The sequence below is a fragment of the Oncorhynchus mykiss genome, chromosome 8 (assembly GCF_057628025.1).
Source record: "Oncorhynchus mykiss isolate SJ-2025 chromosome 8, ASM5762802v1, whole genome shotgun sequence".
Classification (NCBI taxonomy): Eukaryota; Metazoa; Chordata; class Actinopteri; order Salmoniformes; family Salmonidae; genus Oncorhynchus; species Oncorhynchus mykiss.
The window spans coordinates 25,407,737-25,421,063 of NC_143029.1; the positions used below are offsets into that span (position 1 = coordinate 25,407,737).

The following is a 13,327-nucleotide window of genomic DNA, read 5'->3' on the forward strand; positions in this document are numbered from 1 at the left end:
TAATACTGCTTTCAAGATAATTTGTGAAATTGGTAAATATGTTTCTTAGCCATATTTGTAATTTGGACCACTGTGAAGAGGGAGAGGGCATTGCTTTTAACTAAGGGTATGCTGCTTTAAGTCTATTTTCCTATGACAATAGGGGTTAAATAATTTTTCTTTGTGGAGTTTTTTTCAGTTTAGTGATTTTAATTTGATTAGGTTAGTTGAAATGTTGTTTTATATTTTATTAAGTTTTTGTTTTACATTACTCTCATATGGAGAGATATGTGTAAAACATGGGGGAGGATTCTGTTTTTTGAGGGTTTGAATTGAAGTTATACACCTTAAGTGATATGTGAAGGAGTGTATTGTATTGTTGTGTTTGTTTTGTTCTATTCCCGAGGGGTATAGGTCTAACTTCTTGATCCTTGGCTCTACGATGGAGTTGACAGTGAGATGGGGAGTATAAACCAATTTGAAAGAATAGTTTCAATAGAATGTTTTGATATTCTCTGTGAAATATGTTTAGATATGTGTATTAAGAATAATTGGTAAAAGTAATAATTTATCATGTAGTTATTGAACTGAACTAAACTGTTGTTCTGATCTGTTCTTTCGAGGTTATCATGAAAAGTGACATCAGACGGTATCTTAATGCATGGAAGAGATAATTGGACCGAATAGGGTGTGTACCTCAAAACCCCCTCTAACTGGCTGAAGAAGAGAGACAAAGGCGTTGAAGAAGGCTTTCCGAACCACTTCTACCGAGAGAAAAGAACCAAGCCAGAAATTGGTGTACAGTATCAGATCTAAGCTCTCAACTGCTTTTCTTTCATGTTTCTCTCATACAGTGAGAGTCCACTTGGAGTGATCATGGAGAAAGATCTGTTCTAACATTTTCTTATGATGCTGGTATATTGGTTGACGAATGGACAAGACATGAGTGGTAAAGATGAGACATTGAAATTGGGACATTATCATGGGCCGTCCACTTTGAACTGTAAAGCTATCTGAAGAAGAACGAAAGAGACGCCAGAAGAATCAGTGCCTGTGTCAATAAAATTGTTTATACTTTTGTGGTATCAGGTTGATTGAAGAGGTCTACACCATGTAAATTGTAGTAATTTAGATTAAGAATGCATTGAGATACTGATCTGTATTATAATCATGATTAAAAAAGTTAATAGTAGAATCATGGGATAATTATACTGAATGTAAATCTGCTAATATTGATGTGTGTTAAATTGAGGTTTTTACTTTGAGTGATAAGACACATTTGAATCACTGAGGAATGCCATTCTAAATATTGGTTGGATAAATAGTTGGGTTGTTACTTATGATTTGGAATATGAATGATTTCCCTGACCTATTCTCTATTCCTGAGTATATTTCTGAGCATGAGGACTTCGAGGGATGTCTGTCCTATATGTTGTGAGGAGGCCTGCGTTTAGATACTGGTTCTCATGTAACTTAGGGAGCATTTCTATGTGTTTTTATTTTCCTCAAATGTATTATTCTGTGTTATTAAACATGTGCAAGTTGGTCTTGTACAATAAAGGTTGTAAACTTAGTTTCAGAAGGGAGAAAGCTTACATATAAGTTAAGGTATTTGACATTGAGGGGATTTGATTTTTTCTTTTTTTTTAAATATTGAGTATGTAATTAATATTCTGATTCTTTAGAAGGGACAATGTCCCTGAGAGGGGAATGTTGGGGAATAATCAGAATTAGTTGGGTAACATAGATAAGATGTTTTATATTCATTATGTGCTTGTGAGTTACTTCTCATCAGAATGTCTATTTTTGTATAATACTGTTGGCCGGTTGCAGTTATCTGTTCTCTGTCATGGGGTAAGTTACTTGGGCCGCAGAGAGGGGAGGGGTCAAGCTTGTCTTCATATGTAAACATATCTTTTAAATCAATTATCTCTTGGCTCCACAATGTCTGTGTGCCAGTCACTGTGTCTCTGTGATCTTGTCCAGGAGGATTGTATTTGATATATTCCTGTTCATGAGGATTTGTTTTATGGTCCTGAGAGCGAGATGAGAACATAGTTTAGGAGACAAAGCTGAACGATAATTTATAGCCAATGCTGTCTGGCTATGTGTGTCTTTGCTATAAAGGATCTCAGTTGCAATGTGTAAGGCCTCTCAGATAATTCCTTGCTAGACACTGAATTGATCTGAGAGTCACAGGATTGTGATGGAGCTCATATAAATAAAGATGGGCTTTATGATAACTCTGACTTGTGTGTGGTTTGCTCTCATGATTTGGTAAATACAGGAAATTTCCACGACAACACCCACCCACACACACACCCACACCTCTCGCTCATTTTTTAAGTGCCGGAGAGCAATCAAAATGTAAATTACGTCATCATTTTCAAAACAAATTACTGACAGATGTACACTATTGAATATCATGATAGAATATGCATAAAATGCATCTTCCAATTGCAACATCTGCCCATGCCCACACATATTGTCTCAAAATAAAAATATATTTTTAATACCCTCAAACACCATTTGAAAATAGGCCATGGCATCATCACTGTAAACTATGAATGATAATTCTTCACGTTTTACCAGTGAAAATGTCCAAACTGCGTCTGCCTGCCAATCATTTGATCTCAATCAGTTTCATGGGAATGTGCATTTCGATCTTCTTTAAGTGTTTTGTGAGCCAACTAGAGCAGTTGGTGTTAAACTACAGAGCCCTCCTGTGTTTTGTTTCAGTCGGAGCACATTCAACCTAGTGGTGCACTATTTTGAGTTTTGGAGATTTTTTTGGGACTATTCAGCTAACCATCCTAAAATCTCATGAAATGAGATGGTGTTTTTGATGTAACAGCAACATTATACTATGCTATTATACTTGGTTATGTTATGTGGAATACTAATGAATCATTATGTGATCTTCCAAGACATTGGTTCAGCTTTGATCTAACTTTACTGAATGAGCACTATTGTGAGAAGTGCAGCACTACACAGCACTCGGCGCAACTAGCAAACTAATGGTTGCCTACCGCAAAATTTGGTGATGCAGAAACGAGAGACCACGTATGGCCATTTAATGAAAATCTGGGAATGTTTGGACAATATTTGGTTTTAGGGAATGTAAAACAGCTAGGAAGGGAGGCTTTTCAAGTGGGATTGAGACTGAGTGAAGCAGCAGCAAATGATGTTGAATGAGAAACTAATGAGCATGGAGAGCCTCACAAGTTTGACGAAATGACCTCATCCAAAAGTATGTGGACACCTGCTTGTCGAACATCTCATTCCAAAATCAGGGCAGTCGGCTTGGGCCATTATTGTTTTCTGTTTTTTACCAATGACCTTCCACTGACCTTGAATAAAGCCTGTCATGTTGTCTTGTCTCTGTCCTTTCCCTTCACCCTGTCTCCCTCTGCTGGTCGTGTTAGGTTACCTTTTCTCCCCCGCTTTCCCCCAGCTGTCCCTTGTCTCCTCTAACTACCCATTCACCCCGTTCCCCACCTGTTCCCTTTTTTCCCTCTGATTAGGTCCCTATATCTCTCTCTGTTTCTGCTCCTGTCCTTGTCGGATTCTTGTTTGTTTGTGTTTCATGCCTGAGCCAGACTATCGTCATGTTTGCTGTAACCTTGTCCTGTCCTGTCGGAATCTGCCGGTCTATCTGAGCCTACCTATGTTTGGTTATTAAAGAAGCTCTGTTTAAGTTAGTTCGCTTTTGGGTCCTCATTTACTCACCATAACAGAAGAATCCGACCAAGAATGGACCCAGCGACTTCGGATCCTCTCCACTCAGCCGTCGAGATCCAGGGAGCGATGCTAGGCAGACACAAGCAGGAATTGTCTGCTGCTCGACATGCCGTTGAGACCCTGGCCACCCAAGTCTCCAACCTCACAGAACAGGTTCACCATCTCCGCCTCGATCCACCGGCCACTTCCAGGGCTTTCGAATCTCCGGAGCCCAGAATCAATAACCCGCCGTGTTACTCTGGGGAGCCCACTGAATGCCGCTCGTTCCTCACCCAGTGTGATATTGTGTTTTCTCTCCAGCCCAACACTTACTCCAGGAGCACTGCTCGTGTCGCCTACGTCATATCTCTCCTTATTGGACGGGCTCGTGAGTGGGGCACGGCAATCTGGGAGGCAAGGGCTGAGTGTACTAACCAGTATCAAGACTTTAAGGAGGAGATGATACGGGTTTTTGATCGATCTGTTTTTGGGGAGGAGGCTTCCAGGGCCCTGTCTTCCCTATGTCAAGGCAATCGATCCATAACAGACTACTCTATTGAGTTTCGCACTCTTGCTGTCTCCAGTGGCTGGAATGAGCCGGCCTTGCTCGCTCGTCTTCTGGAGGGTTTCCGCGCAGAGGTAAAGGATGAGATTCTCTCCCGGGAGGTTCCTTCCAGCGTGGATTCCTTGATTGAACTCGCTATTCGCATTGAGCGACGGGTTGATCTTCGTCACCGAGCTCGTGGAAAGGAGCTCGCGCTCTCCGTCGCCTCTCTCTCCGCATCACTACCATCTTCCTCTGCCGGCTCGGGTGCTGAGCCCATGCAGCTGGGAGGTATCCGCATCTCGACTGAGGAGAGGGAACGGAGAATCACCAACCGCCTCTGTCTCTATTGCGGTTCCGCTGGTCATTTTGTCACTTCATGTCCAGTAAAAGGCCAGAGCTCGTCAGTAAGCGGAGGGCTACTGGTGAGCGCTACTACTCCTGTCTCTCCTTCAAGATCCTGCACTACCTTGTCGGTCCATCTACGCTGGACCGGTTCGTCAGCTTCCTGCAGTGCCTTAATAGACTCTGGGGCGGAGGGCTGTTTTATGGACGAGACCTGGGCTCGGGAACATGACATTCCTCTCAGACAGTTAAAGGAGCCCACGGCCTTGTTCGCCCTGGATGGTAGTCCTCTCCCCAGGATTCAGCGTGAGACGCTACCTTTAACCCTCACTGTTTCTGGTAATCATAGTGAAACCATTTCTTTTTTAATTTTTCGTTCACCTTTTACACCTGTTGTTTTGGGCCATCCCTGGCTAGTTTGTCATAATCCTTCCATTAATTGGTCTAGTAATTCTATCCTCTCCTGGAACGTCTCTTGTCATGTGAAATGTTTAATGTCTGCTATCCCTCCTGTTTCCTCTGTCTCTTCTTCACAGGAGGAGCCTGGTGATTTGACAGGGGTGCCGGAGGAATATCACGATCTGCGCACGGTGTTCAGTCGGTCCAGGGCCACCTCTCTTCCTCCACACCGGTCGTATGATTGTAGTATTGATCTCCTTCCGGGAACCACCCCCCCCCGGGGTAGACTATACTCTCTGTCGGCTCCCGAACGTAAGGCTCTCGAAGATTATTTGTCTGTAGCTCTTGACGCCGGTACCATAGTCCCCTCCTCCTCTCCCGCCGGAGCGGGGTTTTTTTTTGTCAAGAAGAAGGACGGGTCTCTGCGTCCCTGCATAGATTATCGAGGGCTGAATGACATAACAGTGAAGAATCGTTATCCGCTTCCTCTTATGTCTTCAGCCTTCGAGATCCTGCAGGGAGCCAGGTTTTTCACTAAGTTGGACCTTCGTAACGCTTACCATCTCGTGCGCATCAGGGAGGGGGACGAGTGGAAGACGGCGTTTAACACTCCGTTAGGGCACTTTGAATACCGGGTTCTTCCTTTCGGCCTCGCTAACGCTCCAGCTGTCTTTCAGGCATTAGTCAATGATGTCCTGAGAGACATGCTGAACATCTTTGTTTTCGTTTACCTTGACGATATCCTGATTTTTTCACCGTCACTCCAGATTCATGTTCAGCACGTTCGACGTGTCCTCCAGCGCCTTTTAGAGAATTGTCTTTTTGTGAAGGCTGAGAAGTGCACTTTTCATGCCTCCTCCGTCACATTTCTCGGTTCTGTTATTTCCGCTGAAGGCATTAAGATGGATCCCGCTAAGGTCCAAGCTGTCATTGATTGGCCCGTCCCTAAGTCACGCGTCGAGCTGCAGCGCTTTCTCGGCTTCGCGAACTTCTATCGTCGTTTCATCCGTAATTTCGGTCAGGTGGCAGCTCCTCTCACAGCCCTTACTTCTGTCAAGACGTGCTTTAAGTGGTCCGTTTCCGCCCAGGGAGCTTTTGATCTCCTCAAGAATCGTTTTACATCCGCTCCTATCCTTGTTACACCTGACGTCTCTAGACAGTTCGTTGTCGAGGTTGACGCGTCAGAGGTGGGAGTGGGAGCCATCCTTTCTCAGCGCTCCCTCTCTGACGACAAGGTCCACCCATGCGCGTATTTTTCTCATCGCCTGTCGCCGTCGGAACGTAACTATGATGTGGGTAACCGCGAACTGCTCGCCATCCGGTTAGCCCTAGGCGAATGGCGACAGTGGTTGGAGGGGGCGACCGTTCCTTTTGTCGTTTGGACTGACCATAGGAACCTTGAGTACATCCGTTCTGCCAAACGACTTAATGCGCGTCAGGCGCGTTGGGCGCTGTTTTTCGCTCGTTTCGAGTTCGTGATTTCTTATCGTCCGGGCTCTAAGAACACCAAGCCTGATGCTTTGTCTCGTCTCTTCAGTTCTTCAGTAGCCTCCACTGACCCCGAGGGGATTCTCCCTGAGGGGCGTGTTGTCGGGTTGACTGTCTGGGGAAATGAGAGGCAGGTAAAGCAAGCACTCACTCAAACTCCGTCGCCGCGCGCTTGTCCTAGGAACCTTCTTTTCGTTCCCGTTCCTACTCGTCTGGCCGTTCTTCAGTGGGCTCACTCTGCCAAGTTAGCCGGCCACCCTGGCGTTCGGGGTACGCTTGCTTCCATTCGCCAGCGTTTCTGGTGGCCCACCCGGGAGCATGACACGCGTCGTTTCGTGGCTGCTTGTTCGGTCTGCGCGCAGACTAAGTCCGGTAGCTCTCCTCCTGCCGGCCGTCTCAGGCCGCTTCCTATTCCCTCTCGACCGTGGTCTCACATCGCCTTAGATTTTGTCACCGGACTGCCTTCGTCAGCGGGGAAGACTGTTATTCTTACGGTTGTCGATAGGTTCTCTAAGGCGGCTCATTTCATTCCCCTTGCTAAGCTTCCTTCTGCTAAAGAGACGGCACAAATCATCATCGAGAATGTTTTCAGAATTCATGGCCTTCCGTCAGACGTCGTTTCGGACAGAGGTCCGCAATTCACGTCTCAATTTTGGAGGGAGTTTTGCCGTTTGATTGGGGCTTCCGTCAGTCTCTCTTCCGGCTTTCACCCCCAGTCTAACGGTCAAGCAGAACGGGCCAATCAGACTATTGGTCGCATCTTACGCAGTCTTTCTTTTCGCAACCCTGCGTCTTGGTCAGAACAGCTCCCCTGGGCAGAATACGCCCACAACTCGCTTCCTTCGTCTGCGACCGGGCTATCTCCTTTTCAGAGTAGCCTCGGGTACCAGCCTCCGTTGTTCTCATCTCAGTTCGCCGAGTCCAGCGTCCCCTCCGCTCAGGCTTTTGTCCAACGTTGCGAGCGCACCTGGAAGAGGGTCAGGTCTGCACTTTGCCGTTATAGGGCGCAGACTGTGAGAGCTGCTAATAAGCGTAGAACTAAGAGCCCTAGGTATTGTCGCGGTCAGAGAGTTTGGCTCTCCACTCAGAACCTTCCCCTTAAGACGGCTTCTCGCAAGTTGACCCCGCGGTTCATTGGTCCATTCCGTATCTCTCAGGTCATTAATCCTGTCGCAGTGCGACTTCTTCTTCCGCGATATCTTCGTCGCGTCCACCCGGTCTTCCATGTCTCCTGTGTTAAGCCCGTTCTTCGCGCCCCCGCTCGTCTTCCCCACCCCCCCCCCCCATCCTTGTCGAGGGCGCACCTATCTACAGGGTCCGTAAGATCTTGGACATGCGTCCTCGGGGCCGTGGTCATCAGTACCTAGTTGACTGGGAGGGGTACGGTCCTGAGGAGAGGAGTTGGGTTCCCTCTCGGGACGTGCTGGACCGTGCGCTGATTGATGATTTCCTCCGTTGCCGCCAGGTTTCCTCCTCGAGTGCGCCAGGAGGCGCTCGGTGAGTGGGGGGGTACTGTCATGTTGTCTTGTCTCTGTCCTTTCCCTTCACCCTGTCTCCCTCTGCTGGTCGTGTTAGGTTACCTTTTCTCCCCCGCTTTCCCCCAGCTGTCCCTTGTCTCCTCTAACTACCCATTCACCCCGTTCCCCACCTGTTCCCTTTTTTCCCTCTGATTAGGTCCCTATATCTCTCTCTGTTTCTGCTCCTGTCCTTGTCGGATTCTTGTTTGTTTGTGTTTCATGCCTGAGCCAGACTATCGTCATGTTTGCTGTAACCTTGTCCTGTCCTGTCGGAATCTGCCGGTCTATCTGAGCCTACCTATGTTTGGTTATTAAAGAAGCTCTGTTTAAGTTAGTTCGCTTTTGGGTCCTCATTTACTCACCATAACAAAGCCTGTGTGTCTGACGAGTCAACTGTATACACGTCGGCTATGACAGTAAAATAAACAGCTGGCACCCTTAACATAGAGCTACAGTCACTTTTAGAATGGGTAACTAGCAATAGGCTGCTGCTGAATATTGCAAAAACTAAAAGCATCGTTTTTGGGACATATCACTCGCTCAACCCTAAACCTCTGATCTATTATTGAATAATGTGGCGTTTAAGCAAGTTGAGGAGACTGAACTGCTAGGTGTAACCCTAGATAGCAAGCTGTGATGGTCAAAACATGTAGACTTAATGGTTGCTAACATGGGAAGAGGTCAGTCCAAGATAAGGCGCTGTGCTGCTTTCTTGACATCTCAATCAACTAGACAGGTCCTAGAGGCCCTAGTTTTGTCGCACCTGGACTACTGCCCAGTTGTGTGGTCATGTGCAAATAAGGACATAGGCATCGTTGTAGTTGGTCCAAAACAGGGCAGCACATATTGCAACTAGATATACATGGAGAGCGAATGTCAATGGCATTCATGTCAATCTCTCCTGGCTCAAGGTTGAGGTGAGATTGACTGCATCACTATTGGTCTTTGTGCAAGGTGTTGAAGGTACCGAACTGTCTGTTCAAGCAGTTGGCCCACAGTTCAGACACTCATCGGTACAACACAAGACATGCAACCAGAGGTCTCTTCGCAGTCCCCAGTTCCAGAACAGAGGCTGGGAAACTCACAGTAGTAAATAGAGCCATGACTACGTGGAACTCCGTGCCACCCCAGCTAACTCAAGCTAGCAATAAAACCATATATATATATTTTTTAGGATAAAAGAACACCTTACGGCATGACGGGGACTGTGAAGAGACACAGACTTTTTCATATATTATGTATTGTATTTTGCATTGTATTATGTATTGTATTATGTATTGTATTATGCATTGTATTATGCATTGTATATGTATATTATGTATTCTATTTGTTGTGTTTTGTTTCCTGTTTGCACCCATTAAGAGTAGCTGCTGCCCTGGCAGCGGATCATAATAAAATACTAATATTAAATATACCTTGCTAGCAAAACATTTTTAGTGGCCCCCCCTCTTTTGTTATGGGGCATAGATCAAATATTGCAGTTTTGAAGCTTATTTGCGGCAATTTTACACATTTTGGCATGGGCAGAGAAAAAATGTTGCAATGTATAACAAATGTAATTCATTCTACTAATTTTGCCATGTGGCGGAGAGAAAATGTTGCAGTTTTACAGCTAATTTCCTTCAATTCTACACATTCTGCCATGGGGCGGAGAGACGTGTTTTTTTATATGATATCTGAGTTAGAGTGACTAACAAAATCAATTGGGGGGGGCCCCTGGTCGGTAATTCAGCCATGATAACTACAGGTTTAAATAGCTAGCTAGACTAATGTTAACTGACATGGGCTAATTGAGTGACTGTCAGTGACTGACATAACAAGAGAGAAACTGCTGATACACAACCAAATTTAGAAATTGCACCTTGTGTATTCTACTATTTTACCTCTCACAAACTAGCGGGCCACCAGTCTAGATATAGAAGACAGTGATCTTTTGCTGGTGTTAAAATGTAGGCTAAATGACACATGCACATGAAGTAATAAAGGAAATGTTTTAAATAGGACAGTGTTCAGTGGCTATTTACCTTTCTCAGCAGGCAGCAAATCCTCTCAATGTTCCGGAGTCGCTCTCTCTGTTGGAGCCAAACAGGAAACAGTTACATCACCTGCATTAAATATACATATGGAAACACAACAGTTGTTCTGATGAGGTTCAGCAGTCCAAAAATAGGGGTATTTTACACACCTTAGTGACTAGATAATGTAGTAAGTACAACTGTCTAGTCACTAAGGCCTGTAGCATACTTGTTACAAGCTGGGGAGAATCAGGAATGTTTCAGGAGTGTGTTAGGTATACAGGAGTGTTTTGGGTAGCATGATGCCGCTGGCCTGTGAAGCTGGATTTGCATTGTGTAGGCCCACAGTGAGACATGGATGATGCTGGTTCCTACCTTCCCACTTCTGCTGAGCTATAAGCAGACTCTGCATCTTCCTCTGCCTGTGTCTGTCTGTGTGTGGTGCTGGGGCTTTGTGGAGTCAACCCAGCACTGCCTAAAGCACTTGTCTACCCCCCACTTCTTGGCCCAGCGCTCCTCTCTCTGCAGAACTACAGTGCAACCAGAAACTGGCGAGGACATCAAGGGCCATATTTAGAAAAACCAATGCCAGGCGACACCATTTCTTGAATGGCGCATGTGAGCAGCATGGCATATGGCGATTACATAGAAACGTTCCCTATTTTGGGCAGTGCTTGTTCCTATGCCTGTTGTGGATGGATACCTCGCCCTGAGAGTCCCAGTCTCTACATGTGTCTCTATCAGACCAAATTGACTTGGTTGATGTGCAAAATTGTCATACTTGGGATGATGTGGAGAAATGATATATGAATGACACCCAAACAGGCTTATCTTCCTCTGCAGAGTGCCTGTGAAATGGGGGGGGGGGGGGGGGGGGGGTTTGAATGTTATTTCCCAAAAGCTACATTAATCAAGACTAAACATACATATTTGATTAGTATTTTGGAGAGAAAAAAACACTACAGAAGAACTTCCTCTGATGGGATGTATAATTCATCATGGAGTCGCCTGTACGCCTCTAAATAATGTAATCTGAGGTAACACTACTGTAGAAAGCCAGTCTAGCGTACATTGGAACTAAGACCATTGCAACGGTTCTACAGGCTCTGTGGGGGAAAATGTGCAGTCTGGTGGCTAATCTCCATTTGAGCATCAGACGTTTTTTTATCTCTCATCTCAAAATCTGATACGACACATAATCTACACGTCAGTCCTCTTGGAATTGTTCTGGGTTAAGACGGTGGAAAATGTCTTCAATTGCCTCCTTTTACTGTACTGTTTTTCTATTTTAAAAGTGCCAAGTGTATTGAGATGTTTTAAATGCACTTTAAAGTTTGACTTTAAGGAAGTCCCCTTCCACGGAGAGAAATGTGCTATTATATTAAGAGTAGAGGTAGGAAAGAGGACGGGGTTGAGGAGACGTCAAATTGAGCTGCGGGTAGTCTCATATGCATACGTGAAGTCAAATCTGCAGAATACTTTGATGTTCTCCAAGCACATTTTGCATTGCTTCCTCCTCCCCATGTCCTCTCACGACCCACTGCAGTAGTTCAGCATATGAAACCACAACATCTATGAGAAGTTACCGTAAATTAGCCCTATTTTGGGACTGCAGCACCTAATTTGGGCGAACCTGAATTTGCCTCAACACATGTTTTCCTCTCCTCTCCCGTCTCGAGGAGTATGAACGAGGCCATGCTAATATATTCCAGTGGTAGCCATGGAGACGCCAGATAACTGCCGAGGTATCAACACTTCTCATTAGCAAGCAATTAGACAGGGCTCGCTTTGAAATGCTACTCAGCGAGAATTTGCTTGACAAGCAAGTGTGCTGGGGTACTGTAAATAAGACGCACAAAAGTAAACTGAGGCTCAGGGTGAGAATAGAGAGGAGAGCTAGAGAGGTCAAGGAGCTGTTGAGAGAAGAAGAGGAGTGTTTGACAGGTGAGAAACCCGTCTCTGGAGTGTGTACCTTCACTGTCTAGAGTACACAGTACACACAGTGCTCTGTCGGAGGAGTGAATGAATATGGGCTAATTACTGGTTCACTTTCTGGAGATGAGCATTTAATATTTTATTAGGATGCCCATTGGCTACAGCCAAAGCTGCAGCTACTCTTCCTGGAGGTCCACACAAAACATGACACAATACAAAACATGAATAGACAAACAATTCTTCAAGCTCTGTCAAGTTGGTTGCTGATCATTGCTAAACAGACATTTTCATGTCTTGCTATAGATTTCCAAGCCGATTTAAGTCAAAACTGTAAGTAGGCCACTCAGGAACATTCAATGTCAATATAATATCTGAATATAATACATTTTAAATGATGGCTTTAACACAACAAAATGTGGGAAAAGTCAAGGGGTGTGAATACTTTCTGAAGGCACTGTACACTCACATTCCAACACACACATAAACTACCTATGCTCACATGCACACAAATCACACACATACATGCATAGACGCCAAATCCCCCCCCCCCCCCACACACACACACACACAGACTCACACAGACACACTTTCACACTCCTCACGTACGCTGTTGAATACTCTGTTTATTATCTATCCCGATTGCCTAGTCACAGTTACCCCTACCTACATGTACATAATTACCTCAACTACCTCATACCCCTGCACATTGATTCGGTTCCGGTACTCCTTGTATATAGTCTCGTTATTGTTATTTTAATGTGTCACTATTTCCTTATTTTTATTGCACATTGCACATTTTCCTAATGTTTAACTGTTTGGTTGGGAAAGGGCCTGTAAGTAAGCATTTTATGGTAAAGTTTACGCCTGTTGAATTCGATGCATGTGACAAATAACATGTGATTTGATTTGGAACATGTACTCATAATAACGGCCACACTGCAGTCATCCATTTTTGTTACAGCTGCTTACTGTTACAATTGCAAGTCCGGATCCTAATCTCTCAGAACCAGTTGTTCTGTAAACACTAACCAGAATCTTACAACATTAGGAACTATCTGTGTCCTTGGCTCTCCCGTTTGACGTCAATAATATTCATAAGGAGAGGAGAAATGTGACGATCCAGTAGTGGAGACTGATGTACTGTCAGTATAGTGCAGGTGGTTCTCCAAGTTGGCTTTATATTATGACTTACCTTGCCTGAGATCTCAGGACTTGTGTCGGCTCCCAGAGCTAACACCTAGAGTTTACCCAGTGAGCCGTCATCCCAGGTTTGATATCTGGCCGATTACATGGACCTACTGTAAAGCTTTTCTTGTAACAACAACAACAATGTTTTTAGACAGGACCCAGTATTATGCCAATCCACCCTTCACCCTTTGGAGTCA

General features: G+C 45.0%; 1 protein-coding gene across 2 annotated transcripts in view; it reads right to left on the reverse strand.

Annotated features, from left to right (window-relative positions):
* Positions 1–13,327, reverse strand: part of LOC110529662 (protein cornichon homolog 3) — a 64,478-nt gene that overhangs the window by 40,997 nt on the left and 10,154 nt on the right. For both annotated transcript variants that reach the window (XM_036985111.2, XM_036985109.2), the window contains exon 3: positions 10,017–10,064. In XM_036985111.2, the coding sequence (XP_036841006.1) occupies positions 10,017–10,064 (48 nt within the window). The remainder of the gene's footprint in view (positions 1–10,016; positions 10,065–13,327) is intronic.